This window comes from Ictalurus punctatus, chromosome 20, assembly GCF_001660625.3.
Source record: "Ictalurus punctatus breed USDA103 chromosome 20, Coco_2.0, whole genome shotgun sequence".
Classification (NCBI taxonomy): Eukaryota; Metazoa; Chordata; class Actinopteri; order Siluriformes; family Ictaluridae; genus Ictalurus; species Ictalurus punctatus.
Genome location: NC_030435.2, coordinates 12,040,199 through 12,065,453, shown reverse-complemented (window position 1 = coordinate 12,065,453; position 25,255 = coordinate 12,040,199). Strand labels below are relative to the sequence as shown.

Here is a 25,255-nt window from a genome sequence, read left to right as displayed (position 1 = left end):
GCCCTCCCCAAAAACTCATCCAGGTTGGGGTGTACTCTGGACTCCCAAACTCCTTTATCAATAGTCCCACAAACTGAGTTACATCGTGAAGACCCTTGGATTCTGTATGGGACAGACACTCTGCCCACTCGAGGGCTTGGCCAACGAGGCAGAAGAGTATGAACCCTAGCCACTGCCTCTGGTCAGGCTTGGGGTGTGCCAGGCTCAAAAAATTTAATTGGCAGTCGAAAAGAAAATACTCAAGGTAGCCAAAAAATCCATTGTATGGCTCTGGGGGATCCATGGCAATCCATTGAGGAAGCCTGATAGAGTTGAGTCTCGGTAGGGTGTTCCTTATTACCTTGGCATGATGTATCCTACAATTTCCAGCTGCTTCCATGGTATAGGTGAAGTATTCTGTCACGTATTTTACATAATGGAGATTGGGATGGGAGCAAGTGCAGTTTAGGTAGTTTAATACAAGAAGTACAAGTCCAAAGGATCAGGCAGAAATCAGTAAACAAAGACAGGCAGAGGTCAGGCGATCAGGCAAACAGTCCAAACAAGGCAAGGCAAAAAGACGATGTCAAAAACAAGAACAAAGTCAAAACCAGAATCAACAAACAAGGTATCACGGCTTGGTAATGCCAGAAACAAAATGTAACTTAACGTATACTTTGCAAAGACTAAGTGTTTGAACAGTCTCTTATGTGTGGTGTGATTGTGAGTGTAAATTGGATGGAGGAGTGTGTGATTAGAATGAGGGTGAGTGTTCTGGGAATTGCAGTCCACGGCGGCCATGTTTGTAGGCCGCAGTGCAGGATGGGAAATGTAGTCACTGGTTTGCTGTGATATGACAGCCACACATTATCAATCAGAGACAGGTCAGGACTGCAAGCAGGCCATGCTAACAAACACAATCTCTGCTTACGCAACCATGCGCTTAAAATCCTGGCAGAATGTGATTTAGCGTTGTCCCTGGAAAAGACGACGTCTGGATGGCAGCATATGTTGCTCCAAAATGTGTACATGACACACCCCCATACCATGACAGACGATTGATTTGGGATCTGATGCTGATAACAGCTTGGATGGTCCTTTTCCTCTTTGGCCCAGAGAACACAATGGTTGTTTTGTCCAAATACTATTTGAAATGTTTACTCGTTGGTCCACAAAACACGATTCCACTGTGCTACTGTCCATCTCAGAGGAGTTCAAAGAAGTCAGCGGTGCTTCTGGACAGTGTTGATGTATGGCTTCTGCTGTGCTTAAAGCCTTAACTTGCATCTGTGGATGCAGCGGCGAATTATGTTAACAGACTAAGGTTTACCAAAGTAATCCCGAGCCCATGTCAGGATATCCATTACAGACTCATGACTCTGTTTAAGACAGTAATGTCTGAGGGGTTGGAGATCATGCGCATTCAAAAGTGGTTTTCAGCCTAGTCCTTTACGCACTGAGATTTGACTGGATTCCTTGAATCTTCTAATTATATTGTGCACTGAAGAAGGTGACATGCCCAAAATCCTACTGATTAGTTTTTCGGGAATGTTGTCCTCAAAGTGTTGGATTATTCATGGACATAGCTGTTGGCAAATTGGTGAGCCTCGACCCATCCTTGCTCTTGGAGGACTAGGCCTTTTTGGAGGCTGCTTATATACTATGATTAGATGATTGCCTCACCTGTTTCACATCACCTTCTTATTTCAACTTGTCACACCGCTATTAGTCCTAAATTGCTCCTGTCCTAACATTTTTGGAATGTGTTACATGCATGAATTAAACAATAAGTATTTATCTTCAAAAAACTATGCAGTTGATTAGGTAAAACATCAAATACATTGTCTTTATACGTGTTTTATTTAAATACAAGTCAAAGTACATTTACAAATCAGTCCTTTTTGTTTTTATGAGCATTTCCCATACTATCCCAACTTGTTCTGAATTTTTGTTTGTTGGTTTTAGTTCTTTCAATGAATGTCTGCAGTATTTTTGCCCTGAATGCTCATACTACCCTGTTCAAAATTGCAGGTATGTTTATATTATGTTATATTTTTGTACATGCCAAGCATTAGTTTAGCCAATTATGCTTGTATATCTGCATTTTTTTGCTCTGAATGCTCATACTACCCTGTTCAAAATTGCAGATTGCAGAAATAAATTGGTGATCACTGTCCAGCGTGTGTGTGTGTGTTTCCTCATTCGTTACATTAGCACTTCAGCACTTTGATGTGTATGTTGGGTCCAGTAATGTGCCGGTTACTGTGTACACAGCTCATAATCCGTTGGTATTTTTACATAGTGTTACGCCACGGCCAGCAGATGGCACTGTGGCTAGGCTCCGGACGAGTCACATGACACTGTTTTGGTTCGCTCGCTTCCTGCTCAACATTGAGCAGTTAGCTTTAGTGACTTTGATTTGCCACAGGTGTTTATGTTTCGAGTTTGATGATGTTTGGGATTTAAACGCCTTGGTTACTGAGCACGTCGCTCAGTATTATTGGTTGTAGTTTTTGTATCGGTCGTATCGTTTGGTTCCATGCCGCGAATGTTCTCGTTTCCCGGTGAAGACCGCGTTTACTTTGGTTTTATGTTTAATAAAGACTTTGATCTGCACCTGCATCCGCCTCCAGTCTACGATACGTTACACATAGGATGTATAACTAGAACCAATGGCTGATGCGGTGTGCCCTTCTTGTACAAGATTACCGGTTTGAGATTAAACATACACCCCCTGGCAAAAATTATGAAATCACCACACATAGAGGATGCTCACCCGGATTTTTTTTTTTTTACATCACAGTAAATAAACAAGTCACAGATCTGACGCAGAAGTATTTTTGTTTAATAGCTGAACATTCTGGCTTTGTGAATCATACTTCAAACAAATTGAATTAAATTATTTTAATTAATGGCATATTTTTTTCCAGATCAAGTAGATGAAAAAATTATGGAATCACCCAATGTTGAGGAAAAAATTATGGAATCACAGAGGTCAAAGAAAACAAATCAAAGAGGTTTTAGAAAAAGTGATGGGATGCCCATACAGCATGATGAACAAATTGGCAAGCTAATCTTTGCCATGATGCATCCACAACGTTTGACAATTATCAAGTGTCAGGCACACTAAAAAGACAATGACTTCTTCATTAAGGGTTACAATGCTGCGGATCTACAGATGTGGCCTTGAACAATGTATGCTTTTTTCCATGCGGTTTCATGCGATTTGTCACGAGTGATCATGTGGCACCCTGCAGGCAAGCTACTTAGAATTTAAATTCATTTGTTTTGCTTCACACAATATCCACCAGGTGGTGCATGGAAGAAGCTCAACACATAGTCCAGTAAAAAAAATCGAATGTGTGGTTAGATTTATGAAAAAATATTACGTAAGGTTCACATTAAAATATTACATTTCTTGGTACATGGTACCATGCCACCATTATTAAGAAAGTACCTGGGATTTGAAAATAGTGGCGTGGAGCCAAGATGTATTCTAATAAAAAAAAAAAGGAAAAATCTCCATATGAGATGTTTCAGAATGATATAAAAACTTGTATCAAAAGCTCTTATGTCAGTTGATCTGCAGACCAGCTCAGACTTTTTGACATCAAAACCCCAAGACCCTTAGAGTGCTTTTTGAAGAAGATTCTTCCATACTAATAGAAGTAGCAGGATGAATTCTGTGTATAGAGGTATACTTTCTGTTCAGATTCAGTCAAATGCTGCAAAACTGATAGGACAGTGCTTCACAGTACAGATGGATAATGATCCAAAACATACCGTGAAAGCAACCCAAGAACTTCTTAAGGCAAAAAAATGAAATGTTCTTAAATGTCAAATGACCAACCAATTGAGCATGCTTTTCACTTACTAAAGACAAAAATGAAGGCAGAAAGTCCCACAAACAAGCAGCAACTGAAGGTAGTTGCAGTAAAGGCCTGGCAAAGCATCTCAAGGGAGGAAACTCAGTATTTGGTCATGTCCATGGATTCCAAACTTCAGGCAGTCATTAACTGCAAAGGATTTGCCTCCAAGTATTAAAAATAATACTACTAATTAAAATTGTTAGTTTGTCCAACTACTTTTGAGGCTGTGATAATGGAGGGACTCATTAAAAGAAAATAGCCGAAATTCCGAATCAGTTAATGCAATATTTTTGTTAAACTCCTTGAGTTAAAGCTGAAAGTCTACACTTAAATCTCATCTTGATTGCTTTATTTCAAAAACACGTTGGTGTTGTAGAGAGTCAAAATTACAAAAATTGTCACTGTCCAAATACTTATGGCAGTATGCTTGATCTCACTGACTATGGACAATGGAGATTATTGTATTATCCCAAAGAAAGCGATTTAGTGCTTAGATCCAACTGTCTCTGATATGTTACAGAACTTTTAGCCTTTTTGGGTACTTATATGCCTAAGTGTGGGATGTAACAGCTGAAAACGCAGCTAAACCCAGGAGCCATTGTGTTCATTTGCTTCTGTCCTGAACATTCTCCCACTGCTCCCAGTGCTCTAGAGAACTTTGGGAGATGAAAATGGCTTCTCAATGCCTCTGAAAATGTTATTCTTTAAATTAAACCAAGAATACCTGAGAATCTGAAAATTTCACATTCAGACTAGACTGTATAGTGAAAATCACAGTTTACAATTCTCTCTGTGCCTCCAAATTTTTGTTTTTGTTTAAATTCTATCAAGTCTGAAAGACAGAAGAGTTGAGAAACAAAAAAATGAAACTATGATGGGACAGAAATGAGGACAAAAAGAAGATGACAGATAATGTGAGGAATAAACACACAGACAGACACATGACTGAAAACAATACCTTCAGCATCTTCTCAATTAGATGAATGGATGGATTAATAGATCAGTGCCACATCAGTGAGGGACCAGAAAAAGTGAAAAGAGAGAAAAATCAGAGAGATTGTGAAAAAGATGGCTGTTAATGACCTACATGGATGTGTGTGTGTGTGTGTGTGTATGTGTGTGTGTGTGTGTGTTTATGTGTCTGAGTTTGTATGTACATGATCTCCATATTCCTGCAGGTGTAAGTGTAACTCACTGGCATATTTTCGTGGTTAGAAACAAAAGCACTTGTGCTGGTATGGGTGATACAGCGCAGTAGAGCAAATGACTTTTGAAATCTGCCAAAGCAGTAGTATTTTCCAATACCTATTAAGACTTGCTTTCAGCACAGACACAAGGACAAAGCCAAAACTATTTTTCTGACAACAGAAATAGTTTTAAAAGTCATGTTTCATTTATTACAACCCGGTTTTGTTCATGTACAGTATTTATTTCCCCCCTCTTCAACAGAAATAGAAATTTCAACAAGTAACTAAGTTTTATTAATAACAAATCAGAACTAACAACTCAGTGGAATCAGACATTCATTAACACATACTTATATAATTAGTAAAAGTAAAAGAATGACTAAGACGTTTAGTTATCACACCCTCTAAAAATTTTTCATTGAGATAATTAGTTTTCTAAACGAAAACTAATTGTACATTATTAGGAAAATGTGGACATTACTAGAAAGCTTTGCTGCATTTTAAAGGGAATAAAAGGAAGGATAAAAGGATATGATTACATACAGCAGCTGTACACCTAAGCACACAACTTGCACTAAAGTGCTTGTACATTAGTTTTTGCATTTGTATGACTATTAAGGGCAGATGGCATATGTTAGGAGGTAAAGCTCAAAAATACCACTTTACAGTTTATTAATTTGGTTTAAACACCAACATGAAATATTTCAAAAGCCAACTGAAAACTTTGTAGAAAAATAAATAAATGATCTATAGCTTCTGCAACATTTAGAAAATTAGCATTTTAGTAAAATGAATTTTACAAAAACATTTCAAAAGAATTTTATTTACTTAACTGGCCAATTGGTACAATTTCACCTAAAATTTGTCTACACCTCTCTTTGTTTCAAAGCAACATAACTGACCGCAATGTCCATTACAAGCTAAAAGTATTTGCAAAGAAGGATTTGCACATAAATAATGAAATATACAGAACAAGTGTTGCTCTGTTGGTGCCAAAGCTTTGTTAAGCCGTGAAGTAGATGCTAGGTTGTTGTATTAGATAGTATATTGGGATAATCTTGGCTTTGTAGCCAGTGATGTTTTATTAAATCCTGTATTGTTGCTGAACTGAAGAGCAGATGCTCATATTCAGAACAGTTCTCTAACCTGCACCTAAAAATAATGTCTATTTTGCTCTCACACACAGCACCCACACAAACACACAAACATATGCACATACACAAGGACTGAAAGCTATAGCGGTACAACAATTTGAGTTTTTGTAATTCATGTTATAATGCAAGCCTATTAATACAATAATATTCAAATATATTTGTGTGTGTGTGTGTGTGTGTGTGTGTGTGTGTGTGTGTGTGTGTGTGTGTTGGTCTCTGCAATTAATTACCTGTAATGTACACTCCATTCAGCCAGGAAACCGTGGATGGAGTGATAAAGGGGGGAGTGAGAGAAGGTGGGGATGAGGTTGGAGGAGTATGTGAGGAGGAGTGGGGAGGAAACAGGTCAGAAAAAAGGGAGTTAGAGATAGTAGTGGTGTGGACAAGAGATGAGAGAGAGTTGGAAGGAGAGAAAGAAGAGGGAGAGGTGGAAAGAGAGAGAGAGGAAGAGGGAGAGGTAGAAGAAACCAGAAAAGATGAGGGAAAGGAGGAAGGGGAGAGAAAAGAAGAGGTAGATAGTGGAGGAGAAGAAAAAGAAATGGTGGATGAAGGGAGAGAGGATGAAGATGGAAGTAAGGGAGTCTCATCAGAGGCTTGGATAGTGGACTGAGGAGGAGAGGAAGAAGGTGAAAAAGTGTGAAGGAGAGATGAAAAAAGAGAATGAGATGGTGAGGTAGAGGTAAAGAAAGGGGGGAACATAAGTTTGGAATCCTCCAGGTCTTAGGAGATGCACAGATAATAAAGTAAGAGGTGTGAGTAGGGGATGGATTGATAGGTTGAGTGATATAGAAGAGGAAACAGTCAAGAAAAATGAGAAAAAAATTAAACAATCAGGGGCCATGCAAAAAGATAAAAGAGGGGAAAGAAAAAGGAACATAAATTCAGATAAAGGATGAAAGTAAAAGTTGAAAACAGAAAGAAAGTAACATTCTATTGTCTGTGCCTTTCTCTCATATTTGTTCATTACCTTGTACCAGCAAGGTGTACGATCCCTCATTCCAGCCAATTCCATTGTCTGCGTGACACAAGTAAACTCCATTATCGGATTTGTTGAGGGCCTCAAAGTGGAGGTATGCACCATCAGGCCTCACCTGTGGAGGGAACTCTGCATCTTTCTTTTGCCACATGAATGACAAGGGTCTGAAAGTTTGACAGAAAATCAGAATCCAGTTTTTAATTTATCATGCAAGTTGGTGAAAGCATACTAGCAGACAGCTGATACAAGAATAGGGATTGGAATAGAGTAAAATAAAAATAAATGGCATAAATAACAGAGCTATTAATCAGTAATACTGTAACTGGTACATTTATTGTACATCTCCCTCTAACCTTACCATAACCTATGCATAATTAGCCCCTACCACCATCTAATATGAACCACATCCTACTCATAAACTACAATGATACAGTAATAATCAGTATATTATTTTACAGATAGTACATTTTGTGCAGAGTGGTGCAGAATGACCATTATGAGAGAGAGAGAGAGAGAGAGAGAGAGAGAGAGAGAGAGAGAGAGAGAGAGAGAGAGAAATTATATTACGTCTGTTAACAACTGTAGAACATTTACTGATCAAGGAGAATGTACATCTCTTAATGTCTGATCAGACACACACGGTCAGACAAAAGCTCTCCAGGTATGTTTTTGTTCCCTAAGGCCCAAAATATTTAATGGTACAAGAGTGCTCTTTGAGGTCCCTTTAATGCCATTAACTAAAGGTACATTAAAGTGACATGAAGTGACTGAAGTATTTGTGCCTTAAATCCACAATACCTTTTTATGGACATGCTAATACTACAATTATTATCTGATAACAGTATTTGATAACAGTATTTGATAAGTATTTTGATATTGATCTGCAGTAGTGTATGTGTGTACACAAAATATTACAATTACTTAAACTAACTGGAGAATGTATGTGAGAAAAATATCTCCAGGAACAGATTTGCAACAATCAGTTTGTCTATACAATAAATATGGTAAACACTGCAGTGCTGATAAAACAAATAATATTGCTAAACAGAAGGCTTTATGCATATCTTCACATACATATAAAACAAATTAAGCTAACAGATGCATATAAGCCCCATGATGTGCTAAGGGACTGTTTGTGAAGTTATACTGAAACTCGGGGGACCTGTGACACTTTACATACACTCAACAGAGATTAGATTCAGTTGCAAGGACTGCAACTGAATTCAATTGCATGTCTTTATAGCCCTAGAGGGTGTGAGTAGACTGGGAGAGATATAATACATCTTCCTGACTAATGGCTATTGGCTATAGAATAGAGAGAATACAATAGCACACTGCTGAGCTAATGGGATACGGATTTAGCAGTGACCTGTAATGCAAAACTTCACCAGCAGGTGGAGATATATATTTTAATTTTAGTGGAAGCATGAACCTGACCACTTACAACAGAACTACCCAACATCTTCCCCACCTTAACTACAGCCTATACATAAACATCATCTCTAAACCTATACATAAGCTACCTCTAACTTGAACCACACTGTATGTAATCCATCCCTTTTACCACCTTTAAAGTTCACCATTATTATACATTATACATAATCTGACCCCTAACCCTCCCCAACCTAATTCACACCCTATACAAAACAACCCCTATCCTAACCATGCCCTATATGTTATCTACCCAATCCTTAAACATGCCCTATACATTATCTACTCCAGCCTTAACCATTCCCTAAACATTATCTATCCTACCCTATGAATTATCTGCCATAACCTTAACCACACTCTATGCATTACTGTACATAATGTATCATTACAGCTCAGTCTAATCTTAACTACACACTATATGTAAACCCTATGCCTCACTTAACCTGGATCATACACTAAACAGAACCTACAACTAACCACACCCACAACTGAACCAGTCAACTGAATCACACACTATATTTAATCTACCCCAACAACTCCTTAACATTAACAAGCCTTGAACATACTGTAATATATTTCTATATATTAGGACTGACATTCTGTCGCTGGCTGCGGAAACAAGGTGAAGCCTTAAAATTCCAACAGTTGAGAGAATAACATCCCAGCTTGCTTCCCACTATGCATATATGATGTCAGTTAATCAGAGAATATCTAAAAATATAAGCATATAATTTGTTGAGCTATAATTTTCTGCTGCCAATTAGAAAAAAAGTAGAAATAGAACCTTCTTTTGCAACTGTTTTTTTCTGGCTGATCATCAGATGGCAGGGTCTAAGCATTAAATTCTAAATCACATGCATTTTGCTTGCTTGGTATTCAAATTTCATTTACCTATAATAAAGTAGTAGAATAACATCTTAAATGGGGGGAAATTACTAGAATTTCAAAATAACTAGATGAATTAATGAATGAATGAATAAATAATTTTATTCTAAAAACAAATAAAACAAAACCACAAATAAATAATACTCATGTTTTTAATCTTCTTTTGTATTCTCATGTAGTTGTTTTGTTGAAGCAATCATTGCCAACCACGCAAAATAAATTGCCTAATGTCTCTGAGAGTTTGATGCCACTGGAGTGTCAACATAAAAAGACACATATCAGTCAGTGTTACACTGTTATTCTGAACATAAAGCTGATCAAATGTCAACACCCAAAAAGTACACAAATGAAAACAACTACACCACCTGGATTTGTGTACCTTAAGATGCTTATATATTACGGTCAACTCTCAACAAAGTGTATTAAAACTAGAAAACTAGATGCTAAAAGGAGCTACATGAGACTAATTACATGAATTTTCACATTGTAAACAATATTATTCCTTTTACCTGCTCCCAAAATCCCCTCCAAATTTTAACAGTCTTCAAAAAGAAAGTACAAAAACTGATCTCAGAACTTCACCTTGGCATTTAGTTGCCATTTAGAATTTCTAATAGTGAGATCTCACTTTGTTTTGATTTTGCCTTCCTACCACTGTGCATTGTAATGGGAAAGTAAATGCATCTTGAATTTGATTTCAGCAGGATTCCTTGGCAATAAAACGGTAATGGTAATATTATGCTCTATTTAGGCATATGTAACACAGGCATGCATAAAATGCAGAAATTATGAATATGAATTATTGACAAGGTGTTTGTAAGGAACCTATCTCAGCCCAATACCAGACTACAATTTGACAGTAGATAAATATTGTAAACAGGTCAGGGAGAGTCATTTTATATAAATCCTGTTTAATTAAAGATATAGTTGCCTATATTGGGGTACTATGCTCCAATATTGAAAATCCACCATCTTGACCTGGCTTCAAAACTAACAACTTAAAAAACAACAGCAACAAAATGTTTTAATAGGTTTATGTTTTAATGTAATGAGGTATTACTTTATTTACATTACCATGTATTATTATTATTATTATTATTATTATTATTATTATTATTATTATTATTACTATTATAATTATTATTATGATTATATAATACTGACAAATTATTCTAGCAGATTGACGATTTAACCAATTAAATAATAAAAAAAGCATTACATGATAATGACATCGCAAACACATGATATTATTTTTCAAATTATGAGATTACATGCAACTGATTCTGCTTTCCACAGTTTATCATGCCAAAATGATAAAATTACTCAAGGACATGATGTCCCTGAACTCATATTAAGTTGGCATTCATACAAGCAGAATGAACACTGAATAATCTAAAACTGTCTGGATGCATTTATGTTACAGACAGAATTGTGTAATGGATTTAAATCCAAGTTCATTCTGCAACAGAATGAAAATAAATCATTTTATACTTTCAATCAAGTGTTCTTTTCATTACTTAACTATGGATATACTGTTTATCCATCCAGTTGCTTTTGACCTCATAAAAATACAATTGTAAAATTTTTCCTTAACCCTTTATTTGTAATATACACAATATATATCTGTGGAAGCTGGGGCGTGCTCGAGCACCGGTTTGTGAATGGAGGACGGAGCCGGAGATGGTGTGGTAAGGAATGCACAACTGCGGGGAATTGTACTAATGAATGTTCTGTGTTGCAGTGAGTGGAGGTGAGGATAAAAAGGAGAGAGACAAGGGCCTTGAGAGGAAGAGAGAGACAAGCAGCACAGGGCCGTGTGTGTGTGTGTGTGTGTGTGTGTGTGTGTGTGTGTGTGTGTCTGTGTGTGTGTGTGTGTGTGTTTATGATTTAAAACGCTGAAAAGTGAAAGTAAAGTTGTGAATAAAGCCCTTTTTGAGTTATTCCAAGCCTGCCTCCCACTTTCTTATTGCTGAATAAGTATTACTACATGGAAATAATGAAAGAAAACACCTTTACATGCTTGGAAATCCACTTAGTGGTAGGGGTGTGATCAAATGCGTCATGGAGATCATGTGACAGGCACTAAAAACATCATTTTTCCATAAAGGCCAGTCACGTTTTTTTTTTTAAAGTTAATTTTCTCTCAGGTAAAAGTGCCATGAAAATACAACCTTAATACAAATTAGTTTTTATATTAAGTAGAGTAATTAACGCACTTTAACCATAACATCAGGGTTAAGAGTTTTTTAGATGGTTCTCTTTCCTTAAAGAAATAGTGAAAGTGCAAAGTGACAGACAGTGTGAGAAACAGAGCAAGATGACAGCAAGAATAAAAGAATGTAAGAGGTTATTTGAGGACGTGAAAGAGAGAAGAGAGATCACTAAGCTGACCATCTCAAGCTTCATCTATAATGATCAAATGTCAGGATGCAAGTAAATATGCATTTGACTGTGTGTGTGTGTATGTGTGTGTGTGTGTGTGTGCGCATGCACTCTTACTCAGGGTTTCCATTCCCCATGCAATGCAGAGAAAACCTCTCTCCCTCTCGTGGCAGGTCGCTCTCGGGCTTAATCAAGACACTCGGGGAAACTTGGGGAAACACACACACACGCACACACACGCGCACACACACACGCACACACACGCGCACACACACACACACACACACAGCATTTACATGCTCATGTCTGTACCCAAGATCAATTGTGGGACATCCATTTTCAGGTCCAGATATTGATTTCTTTGCAATACAACAGCTTCCAAAACCCTCAAACACGAAAGAGTGAAAATGCCCATTTACATGCAGTTACATGAATTGCTTTCAACTTCCGTTTTTATCTGGTTCTGACCCTCACCTGTTATTAATGTATTGATGTAGGGATTATCCTGTGTTAAGCCTGACTGTTTTGACCAATGCTACAGGCACTGACTATGCTTTCTTGATTGCCCACAATAAAATGCACATTGAATTTATGCACATGCATCCTGCCTCCCTCTTCCACACATCACACAAAATGTCACATTAAATTGTGCAATGCTGAGGGACAGCTATAATGTGTGTATGAGTCTTACATAGCACGCTCAAAGGCTGTTCTGTCCTTTTCTCTGCATTGGTGATGGATGGATGGTCCACAGCACAGCCGATCATGGCATTGTTATCGCTCCTGGTCACCGGCAGCGTGAGCACACTTGTCACAGTATATGTCGGCTCATTGGGGTTTGACTCCACCACATTGGGACGAGCTTAATATAATAATTAATAAAAAAAAAATTAATAAAAAAAAAAATAACAGTGGCAGATAGGTCATAAGTAGTTCAAGTATGATCATCCAGCTAACTAACGTTTTGTTAAGACTGTTACTATAAAGTAAAAACACACATAATTTGCAGCTTATTAAACACAAATAATCTGTCACCTATTAATAAAGAATTTAGCTAACATAGCAAACTGTGATTAACTTCCCATTTACTGGATACAGAATTGCACATATAAATAAATTAACTGATCTAGTTGCACCTTATACAAATAACACATACATTGACCAGCCATTAAAACCACCTGCCTAATATTGTGTAGGTCCCCTTTGTGCTGCCAAAACAGCTATGACCCATCAACGCATGGACTCCATAAGACCTCTGAAGGTGTGCTGTGGTATCTGGCACCAATAGTTTAGTAGCAGATCCTTTAAGTCCTGTAAGTTGCGAGGTGGGGTCTCCATCGATCGAACTTGTTTGTCCAGCACATCCCACAGATGCACAATAGGATTGAGATCTGGGGAATTTTGGGGGGAACTCTTTGTCATGTTCCTCAAACCATTCCTGAACAATTTTTGCAGTTTGCACTATTCTGTTTAAAGAGGATACTGTCATTAGGGAATACTGTTGCCATTAAGGGGTTTATGTGGCCTGAAACAATGTTTAGGTAGGTGGTATGAGTAAAAATAACATCCACATGAATGTCAGGAGCCAAGGTTTTAAAGCAGAACACTGCCCAGTGCATCACATTGCCTCCACTGGTAAGCAACCCACACGCACCAGGGGCGTCCACATGATGTAACAGAAAACGTGTTTCAACAGAGCATGTCACCTTCTTCCATTGCTCCATGGTCAGTTCTGATGTTCATGCCCCCATTGTAGGTGCTTTCAGCGGTGGAAATGGGTCAGCATGGGCACTCTGACCACACCGCTATGCACTGTGTTCTGACTCCTTTCTATCATACTTCTATCATACTTCATCAACTTTTTCAGCAATTTGTGCTACAGTAGCACTTCTGTGGGATTGGACCAGATGGGCTAGACTTCGCTCCCCACATGTATCAATGAGCTTTGAGCTTGGCCCTGTCGCTGGTTCACTGGTTGTCCTTCCTTGGACCACTTTTCGGTAGATACTAACCACTGCATACTAGGAACACCTCACAAGACCTGCCATTTTGGAGATGCTCTGACCTAGTCGTCACAATTTGGCCATTGTCAAAGTCGCTCAGATCCTTACAATTTCCTGCTTGCAACACACCAAATACAAGAACTGACTTTTCAATTGCTGTCTAATATATCCCACCCCGTGACATGTTATTTACTTCACTTTTCAGTGGGTTTTAATGTTATGGCTGATTTGTGTATATAGTTACATTTACATCATATGAACCCTTATACAGAGTGACTTACATTTATCATATTTTATACAACTTAACAATTAAGAGATAAGAGCCTGGCTCAAAGGCCCAGCAGTGGTAACACTGGGATTTGAATTCACAACCTTCTAATCCGAAGTCCAATGTCTTAACCACTGAGCTACCACATATAGGTACTGTTTGCACGGCAATATTTTTGGATAAAACAAGGAACCACAGTGACTAGAGCGCTCCAAACTTTATTTCAAGACCTGGAAACACAAAAGTATTTGTGTTTCCATGCAAATACAGTGGGAGAAATAAGTATTGGATGTGTCAATTTTTTTCAGTAAATATATTTACAATGAGGTTATTCACATGAAATATTCACCAGACTTTTGTATTAACTCAAGAAATTCACACAATTTCAAACATTAAGGTCCAAAAATGAAGTCATGTGTAATGCCACAGGAAAAAAGTATTGAACACGCTAACTGAAATTTATTTAATAAATAAATTAAAAAGGCTTCTTAGTAGAGAAGCCTTTGTTTGTGATGATGGCTTCAAGAAACTTCCTGTATTAAGAAATTAATCGGCCGCTGTATTCAGGTGTCATTTTGGCCTGTTCTTCTAAACATATTGTCTTTAAACCTTGTTCAACTGGATTCAAGTCAGGTAATTCACTGGGCCATTCTAAAGCATAAAAATTTAATCTAAGAATTTAAAATAATCTAAAAATACTTATTTCCCCCACTGAATGTGTGTGAGTATATGAGTGGGTGCATGTGTGTACCCTCCAGCTTTTCCTGTCCTTTATACCAGTACAGCTGAGCAGGAGGTTTGCTACCCGTGCTGGTGCAGGTAAGTGTCACACTCCCTCCTTCCTGCACTGGATCCTCGAAACCTGCTATTACTGGCTTCCCGGGTACTCCTGAGTGAAAAATAAACATGGAGAGAAACAAAGGAAGTAAGAAAGGAAAGAATAGCGAGACAGGGAGAAGTGGAGAGATTAAAAATTAGCACAGTGAGAGATAGAAGGACAGAAATTGACAGTTGACAGTAAGACACATAAAACCTAATGAGGTCTTAATTATAATGTTTACCAGCTCTTGAGCACCTGGAAGAGCAGCTGTGGCTGACATATACAACATACACACATGTACATGCACAAACACATACCGAGTACAGTGACGGTGGCTCGTGCAATCCGTACAGGCATGGTGAAGATGGAGCAGGTGTATTCTCCATCATCTGACAGCTGCACATTGGAGATGGTGATTGACAGCTCTGTGGGTGTGGACTTATGTAACTGGATACGGTGATCTCTCAAAGCTGGGAAAGAAAGGAAGAAAGAAAGAAAGAAAGAAAGAAAGAAAGACTTAATTTCATATTGCTTCTCCACAGAAGCATGAGTTTCTAGACTATATTACTCATTTCACCCTAAAATGATAAGCACAGACAGAGATAACAAAATACATGTAATTATAATACAACGAACATGTGTGAGTGTGTGTATGCTTTTATATCTCACAAGACTTGGAAAAACTTTCTTTAAAAAATGCAGATCAAAAAACAAACAAAAAACCCAAAACAGCCAAGAGGTTTCCTTTTGGTTACTGAGGTCAAAGTGTGTGTTGACTTCATGGTTGATCAGTAATTGATCAGTTAACTTTCTCCTCAAACCTAATTCTGCTTCATCTCCTCTCCCTTTTTGTCTGCCCCCCCCCCCTCTCTCTCTCTCTCTCTCTCTCTCATATCCATTTAATTAACCCTACTGAAAATCTGTCATGAACTCAAACTGGGCATCTCTGATATAGTATGGTTTATAAAGAAATACAGCAATGGCAATGTGTGCTTTCTGGAAAACATGATAGTCGGACATGGAAAAATTCATTTAGTACTCAGTAGTTTGTCATTATGTTGGCTTGACAAAGCCAACATACTGTTCTGCTTTATATACTTATTCTTAGTGGTGCTTGCAAAGCAAAGCAACACTATTGTTAACTCACATACTTATTATTATAATTAGGGGCCAAGCACAGCAGGTGCATAGGCACCTATTGTTTTCGTTAGTATTCTTCTTCTTCTCCTTCTCCTTCTTCTGGAAGTCTATGGCAGCCCACAGTACCGTATATTAGAAAGTTATGAAATTTGGCAAACAGATAGAGGACAGTCTGAAATGATAGCATGGCAAATTTAGAGTCGCAATCTCGAACCCTGTGGTGCCACCAACAGCTCAAATTTGCATTCATGTTTATGCTAATAACTTTTGAACCGTAAGGGCTAGAAATAAAATCCTTTCCTCTGAATCCTTGCCTGCCCAACCAGATAGTCTGCCATTTTGAATTTTCTGAAAAAGTACTTGTCTTAGACAGTTCATCGAATCTTCACCAAATGTGACTCAGCTAATCTTTAGACCATGCTGGCAAAAAGTTATCAAAAGTTTTTTGATAGATCAAGTCATGTTCAAATAAGGCACAAACAAATTTGAAGGCGAGCATGCTTAAATGGATGTGAGACTATATCTACATAATGCTTTAGTGTATTCAGATAAACTTAGTATGTGTGTTAAGTTCTTTGTCCGATACCAGTCACAGAACCAGAATTTGGACCCTGCACTCATTGATTTCTCTCCTCCGAGCTCGGGGAGACGTCACAACGACACCATCATTCAGTGAAAGCTTCTTAGTTTAATAATACAGACAGCATATTATATATACGCAAGAAATATTGATCAAGAATGATAAATGTGAATAGGAACAGGTCACAGATAAAATCAGGACATCTATTATGTATGTTCGATTGATATAAGAACTAAAGACATATAGTCTACCAGATAATAATAAGAGGAAGAAGAAGAACTGAGAAAGAGAGCGAGGGTGAAAGGTGGGGTGATTAGGAATGCTCAAAATAACACATACCACGAACACGAAACAATTTGGTTTCGGTACATCGTGACACAAACTAGAGACTTTCAGAATTGAGACTCAGAGACAATTCTATGAAGCCATCATGACTTGTGGGTACCTGCATAGTTTCGGAATAGTGGTTAAGGCTTTGGTTTACTGTTCAGAAGGCTGGGGGTTCAAGCCCCAGCACTGCCAAGCTGCCACTGTTGGGTCCTTAAGCAAGGCCCTTAACCCTCTCTGCTCCATGGGCACTGTATCATGGCTGACCCTGCACTCTAACCCCAGCTTCCTGAAATGCTGGAGTATGCAATGAAAAGAATTTCACTGTGCTGGAATGTATATGTGATTAATAAAGACTCCTTATCATTATACCTATTACAGATGTTGGTCATAAAATGCTGTATTTAACGAACGACTTGGCAGCACCTTAGGCTGTAACATAACAAAATGTGGGAAAAGTGAAGCGCTGTGAATAATTTCCGGATGCACTGTACTTTTTTAACTCCTCCTAGAGCAGTTTTCTGATTTTCACCAAAATTTAATCACATCATCTTCAGACAATGCTGGCAAAAAGTTATCAAAAGCTTTGTAATAAACGAAACCATTATCAAATAACTCAGAAACAAATTTGATGGTGATCACGCCGAAATGGACTTCAGGCTATATCTCCGTAGCGCACTAGGGTATTCAGAGCAATCTTAGTATTTGGGAGCACCATCATGACTTGATGGTAGATGCACAGTTTCTGATGATTATAATGCAAATTCTAAAAATGTTAATATCTTTTGAATACTTTTGTCTAGTGTCATGAGACTGCACATGATAGATTCCTTGGGTCATGCAGAGATCATTGACACCAATTATGCCATGGTCAGCCAAACTTGCTGTCTGCCATTTTGAAATGTTTGAAAACCTACTTTTTTGAACTTCTCCTAAATCCTCCCAGACCGGTTGTCCAATTTTCACGGAAATAGAATCAGATCATCTTCAGATAATGCACAAAAAAAGTTAGCGAATTCAAGTTGATTTATCAAACCATTCTCAAATAACATGCAAACAAATTTGAAGTCCATAACAATTTAGCATATTCAGACCAAACTCAAGTATATATAATAGTCACTATGACTTGAGATTACCTGCACAGTTTTAGTGTTCAAGATATGAAAAAAGTATATTTTTGCTTATACCTTCTGACCATGCTAAAATCATTCTTGCTTATCCAATCCCAATCCAATTTCATTTATAAAGCACATAATAAAAGAATAAAGTTGACCACAGTGCTGTACAATGTAATCAAATAAAATGTAAAAAATTAATAACCACAAATTTAAAACATCAACACACACGAAAAGAAAAACTCAGATGAGTAGCTACAGTGACAATACCTCAACACTCATACCAAATATGTTTTTAAATGCTTCTTAAATTCATTCAACAATGATGATCATCTCAAATAATCTGGTAAACTGTTCAATAGCCTTGGGGTAGCTACCGCAAATGCGTGGTCACCACTGGACTTTAGTTTTGATTGAGGAACATGTAGGAGAGTTTGTGCATTAGATCGTAATGATCTCTTTGACTCTTGTACATGGATAAGTTCTGCAATGTATGGAGGAGCTATACCATGCAAAGATTTAAAAACTAAGATTAGAATCTTAAAATTACTGAAGTTGAATGAGTATGCTCTTCTCCAGAATTTTTACCAGGAATGGAAGTTTTTAGTCTGGTCTAAAATTAGCTAACACACTCTTATCCAAGTTTGATTTCTTCAAAAGGGGCTGAACCACTTCATGTTTACAGTAGTCAGGCACATCCCCCAAAAGCAAACTCATATTACTTATAGACACTACAAATGGGCCAACTGATTTGAAAACTTGTTTTACCAAATGAGTCGGAACAATATATTGAGGAGAAATTGTAGACTTTAGTTTAAGTACAATGTCCTTAAGGGCAGAAAGAGAGATCGGCTCAAAATCTGAGAAAGTAACACCAGATACAGATTGCTGTACAGCAGCATACAAACAATGACTAATGTTAATTTGTAGATCTGTTATCCGATTTATGAAAAATTTAAGAACCTTTCGCATAAATCAACGGATAGGTCTCCAACCACCTCTAATCTGTGATTAATAAAGGAATATATTGTTGAGAATAGAACTATAGGATTATGATGATTTTTCTTAATAAAATCTGCAAAGTACCTCGATCTAGCAGCTCTTACAGCCCTTTAGAATTTAGACAAAGTATCTCCTAGAATTTCATAGGAAATCCATCCATTTCCTATATCGCTTATCCTACAGGGGCTAAACCACATATGCATTCTCACACCCATTCATACACTATGGACACTTTGGACATGCCAATCAGCCTACCATGCATGCCTTTGGACTGCGGGAGGAAACTGAAGTACCTGGAGGGACCCCCCGCAGCACAGGGAGAACATGCACTCTCCACATGCACAGGGCCATGTCAGGAATCGAACCCCCAACCCTGGTGGTGTGAGGCGAATGTACTAACCACTAATTTATTAAATTTAGGAAATTTGTAACTTATCTTTTTTCCATTTTCGTTCCCATCTTCTACATACATGTCTTAGGGAACAAATATTCTCATTAAACCATCGGGGTGATTTATGCTTTATATTTACCTGCTGTTTATCTAATGTTTTAGAACTAAGTGAATTAAAAATATTAACAGATTCCTCAACAAAAAGATGAGGTATAAAAAAGTCTAATTCTCAACACTGCAATGTTTCTGTAAAGGTCACACTGAAGTCAATTTGAGTGTTTGAATTAATCAATCTCACCCAACACTGTGCAGGGCAAACTTTCTTTCGATGATAGGGAAAGGTGACAGTAAAAAGAATGGGATTATGATCAGCTAACACAATCATCTAGGATAATGTCACTGACTTTTAGACCAAGAGATAGAATCAAATCCAATGTCTGGACATGAGAATGAGTATGTCGTTGAAAACAGAAGCTAATTCACCTCCCCTTCCAGTATCCCGCCGAAAATTAAAAATTGTAAAATTACTCGGAACAAGTTCCCCAAGAGTATCCATATCACCAATCTTCAGCCAGGTCTTGGTAATAAATAGAAAGTCTAAGTTCCAAGATCTAATGAACTCATTTAAAATAAAGGTCTTATTTTTCAAAGAACGAACATTTATCAAGGCCAACTTGATAGCCAGTTTATACTCCTCCGATTATGTGTCATGGCACCACTGAAAACCAGCCGGCACAGGGCGAAGATTTTGTAGGTTAACTCCATTAGACAGGAAATGTAGTGAACGCCGAAGACTCGCCACCACAGGTCCTGACGGCTTGACGGGTCGAATCCATGGAGCCACCGCACTCTCCCAAAGCCCACACAGCACTCGGACACTTTTTTACCCCCATTACAGCGCTTCTAGCGAACGCAGCAATCTCGGGAGAGAAACAAGGTAAGCCATTATTTTTACCAGTTTACCTCATCGCTTTCCATGGTGACACCGTTTCTTCAACAATAGGGGCCAGGGCTCGCGTTGCAACCATGTTGAAATATTAAGGGGCGGTGTCGTCTCAGAAGGCTGAAGATCTCCTTGTTCTTCTGTAACATACTTCTCATAAGAGATTCGAATGTTTAAAAGTGTACGATGATCATAGATCAGTGCAGAGGTAGAGTCACTTGTTAACCAAGTCAGAAATAAGACCAACAGCATGATACTAAATAAACTGTGAGACAATGGCAAGCCATGTACACCAGTGCCATCTTGTCCTTCAAATTCCGCCTTCCTCATTCTTGCTTATCTCCACACTTTGCCTCTGTTCTGCCTGGTATATCATGACATCAGTTAACCCCGAAAATAAGCGAAAACACAAAACTGAATTGCAGTATGGGTATTCGAACCGCAATAAAACTTATAATATTAAATACTCGAGATACAGATACTGATATATCAAATTTGTTGTGCTTCAACAAACACATACCCACATATAGCTTCCCCTAATGGCCCACAATGCAAATTTTGCACAGGCAAAAACCACTCACATTTTCTTCAAAAAATGTAATTCTAGTTATTCTTCCTCTGGACAAAAATTCAGCACGTAACTAATCCCGCACTGATCATGCTACAGACATGAATGAGTGCTCATATTGAACGGCTTATTAAAGAGAGCTGTGCTATGACTTTTATAAGCGATCTGACTTATGCTGTTCGAAGCGCAGACAAAAAAATCTCACTTTTTTGGCCCATAGGGAATGAATGGGGAATAAAAGATGTATGTATTAGGGAATAGACCTGGCATATACATGTCATCAGTGCTACTGGTAACACCGTGAGCATTAGTGTTGGTGATGGTCCAAACGAAAAAAGGATAATGTCTTCTATTTCTTTCTGTTATCCAGTTGCTGTTCATTAAATTTACTGGGAAGAGACCTGATGTGCAGGCTGGGCATAATTTTGACATGTTCAGACATAGGAATAAAAATAGAACAATGTCAGGAAGTAAATGCACAAATGCTCTGCACTGGCAGCTCACTCCAGATGTGGTCGCCTCTCCTCATGAATTTCTGTTAGACAGCACAGAAAAAGACAGGAAACAAGCTAAAATACATGAAGCCAGAAGATTTACATTGCACAGCAAATGTCAGTGAAGGACCAAGTTTAATCATGGTTTCTAAAAATTTGGAGGAAAGAAAGATTGCATGTAACACAGATATACTGATAAGAAGAAATGTGCACATCAAGTGTTAAACTCTCAGAATCTCAGACAAAGCTGTTTATGGCCCACAATTGGTCTCTACATATTTCACTAAGAAAAGCGAAAGAGTTACAGAACTAAATGCACTTTCACAGTTAATGGAAAATTAGTTATTCAATTGTCCTCCAGCACACTGGAATTTCACCCTTTTTTGCACCCTTTTGTCAACAGGTAACTGTCCGCAGCCCAGAGTTACAGGGGATTCCACAGAAGTTATGGGCAAAGGGTAAATATGACATGGGTAAAATGAAAGGTGTAGCCCCTGTAGAAATAACCCTAAAGGGAGATCACCACCCCTGTAGAGATCAATGTCCTTTTAAGCCTGAGGCAGAATTAAGGATAACACCTGTGTTTGAATCACTCCTGAAGGCCAAAGCAAATTACAATGGATTCAACAAAAGGTGACCTCCTTGGGGCATGTGATTATAGAAGAGGGTAAGACACTCTCCCCTAAAAGAGTTGAAGCCCTTCAAAACATTCCAAAACCACTGATCAAAAAGCAAATAATATCCTTTTTCAGAATGACATCACATTGTAGACAGCGGATAGCAAAGTATGCAGAAATCAGACATTGTGCACGGTAAAAGACTGACAAAAAGTGACTTGGACTGAAGCTGCAGAGCAAGCATTTGTGAATCTAAATTACCCCATAGTACCTGACATGATGCGACCATTCACTCAGACTGTAGATTAGTGAAACGGGTGCATGACATCAGTATTGCTACAAGAGCAAGGGGAAAATTGCGACCAGTAGCTTTTTTTATTAGACTCAGTTGCAACAGGGTTACCTAAATGCTTACGAGCAGTGGCTGCAGCTGAAATGGCATTGTTAACTTCTAGAGATCTAGTAGATTACCAAGAATTGACTCTCCTAGTTCCACACAGAGTGTCAATCAATCTTTTAGAACAGCAAACAGTCAATATCTATACAGACAGTAAAAATATCTCACATCCACAGGCAAACAGATAACACATCATTGTTTGGTTAGAACTTAGTGAGAACTTCTTGAGACTGTGTTACTCCTGAAACAGAGCAGATGCAGCTTCCAAGAGTGCAGTGAAACTAACAAAAACTGCTTCCTTTCAGCTCACTAACATTTCACAGGAATTGACACCCACTGTAGACCTGCTTGATTTGCATGAATGAAGATACTCCAGAGAGGAAACAACAGTGGAGAAGCACACAAGCCACATTCAAAGATGCATTTGGTATGGACCAAATGGTAACCCTTGTTTATCAAAACTTTTCTTTCCCTTTTATGCTAGGGTGACACATGGAGTTGACCATGTGTGGAAATGTGTCAATGTGTCAAAAGAAGGGAGGGTAACCCAGGTAAACAGCCACTGGTTCACAAAGTGATTCACTAAGTTATCCAACACCTATCACCCATGTGAAAAACTAATTGCCCCCATAAACTTAAAATCTGGCAGCAATAACTGCAAAAAATGCTCCCAATAACTGGAGATTAGTCTTTCACTTGTTTTTAGGACTAGAATTGACTCCTATGCTTTGGATCATTGTCTTGCTGCATAATTCATTTGCGCTTGCACTTAAGGACTGAAGACCAGACATTCTCCATTATGATTTTCTAGTAGAGAGCAGAATTCAGGTTTCCCTCAATTATTGCAAGTTGCCCAGGCCCTGAAGCACCAAAGCATCCCCACACCATCACACTTCCACCACCATGCTTGACCATAGATATGAGGTTCTTTTGTGGAATTCTGGGTTTGGTTTAGATGTGACAGGACCCCTGTCTTCCAAACAGTTCCACTTTCGACTCATCAGTCCACAGAACATTCTCCCAAAAAGTTTGAGGATTTTCAAAGTGTGTTTTGCCAAAATTCAGATGAGCCTTAATGTTCTGCTGGGTTAGCAGTTGTTTTTGCATCACCACTCTTTCATGGATACCATTTTTGCCCAGTGTTTTTCTGATAGTGGAGTCATGAACATTGACCTTTATTGATGCAAGAGAGGCCTGAAGGTTCTTTGATGTTGTCATTGGCTCTTTTGTGACTTCCTGGATGAGTAGTTGCTGTGTTCTTGGAGGAATTTTGGAAGGTCGGCTTTCTTTAAATTTTGCCATAGTGTGTTACTGAGTAAGACCATTTAACTTACTTCATGCTGTTGAAAAAGTTCTATTTAAGTGTTGATTTGATTGAACAGGGTTTGCAGTAATCAAGCCTGGTTGCATCCAGTCCAGCCAAACCCCATAATGAATTTAATACATTTGGGGAATTAGTAAGAATGGGGACAACTACTGTGGTAAATTTTCACACAGGCTTCACAACTGTTTTGCTTCAATAAATAACATTATCATTTAAAAACTGTATTTTGTGTTTACTCAAGTTGCCTTTGTTTTATCTTAGATTTTGTTTTAATTTCTGAAACAATTTAGTATTGTAAGGCCGCAATCAGAAATCCACTCATCCCACTGCCAGAGGGCGCCCTCTCCCAAATATCAACTCCAATCCAGTCCTTCCATAGCCACTATCTGTATGTATGTTTCTGAGCCATGTGCTTTGTGAGACTCACTCTATAGCCAGTTAACCTCCCTTACCAAAACGTTTGTCTGATTTATTTCATTTTGCTTCCTGTTATGACTTTTGCCTGTGTTTTTGGTTCGACATTTTTGGATTACCCTTCTGTCTTGTTTGCCTGTTGGACTGTTTACCCGTTACTGAACACTGCCTGTTTCATTGACCAAGATTTAGCCTGGTTTTGGATTTGTTTAATAAATGATTCTACAACATGGATTCCTACCCATCTCCCAGTGTGAGTCCATTACAGAATACTTCACCTACCCTGAATCCAGATGAAGTATCACAGATTCAGGCTGCCTATAACTACCAAAGTGAAATCCTGCAAGGATTCCAGGCACAACTCATCAACCTGTGGGCCGTGAATGACCACCTGACTCACTACATTCAGTCCCTCCTGCATACTGGGACTAACCTGGTCAAATTCGCTCTTCCAGATAAGTTCGTCAGCAGAAAAATGTAAGGGGTTTCTACACCAATGCCAGATTTATTTTTCCAATCAGCCCGAGACATTTTGCGAAAATACGACTGATGATGACTGGGAAAAGCTCTGGATTTGCCTTCGGCAGTTTGGGACACAGACACTCAGGTAAAACCACGTTTGAGTATTTTGCAAAACAAATTAGAGAAGTGTTGAATATCCCATGGGAGGACTGGATGTTTCCATGCAGATACTGCACCTCTGCTAAGGAAAACAATCTGTGCTCTTCACTTCCACACGCTAGCCGCCCAAAGCGGATGGGATGATCATGCTTTGAAAGTGGTCTTCTGGGAAGGATTAAATCCCAACTTAAAAGCAGAACTAGCCTGCCAAGATGAGACGGTGACCTTCTCTGAATATATTAACATGGCTGTGAAAGTGAACAAACTGATTCGTTTGTTTCAAACCTATTCACCACCCAGCATGTCATTCAATCATCCAGTTTCCGAACGCATGCAAATAGGATATACCAGAGTATCTCCAGAGGACC

General features: G+C 38.4%; 1 protein-coding gene across 4 annotated transcripts in view; it reads right to left on the bottom strand.

Annotated features, from left to right (window-relative positions):
- cadm3 (cell adhesion molecule 3) overlaps positions 1-25,255 on the bottom strand; it is a 203,011-nt gene that overhangs the window by 34,652 nt on the left and 143,104 nt on the right. For 2 of the 4 annotated variants that reach the window (XM_053688579.1, XM_053688580.1), the window contains exons 4-9: positions 15,272-15,424; positions 14,886-15,023; positions 12,555-12,725; positions 11,981-12,071; positions 7,157-7,329; positions 6,420-6,908 (exon numbers count right to left, since the gene is read on the bottom strand). In XM_053688579.1, the coding sequence (XP_053544554.1) occupies positions 6,420-6,908; positions 7,157-7,329; positions 11,981-12,071; positions 12,555-12,725; positions 14,886-15,023; positions 15,272-15,424 (1,215 nt within the window). The remainder of the gene's footprint in view (positions 1-6,419; positions 6,909-7,156; positions 7,330-11,980; positions 12,072-12,554; positions 12,726-14,885; positions 15,024-15,271; positions 15,425-25,255) is intronic. The other 2 variants (XM_053688581.1, XM_053688582.1) reach the window with 1 other exon arrangement.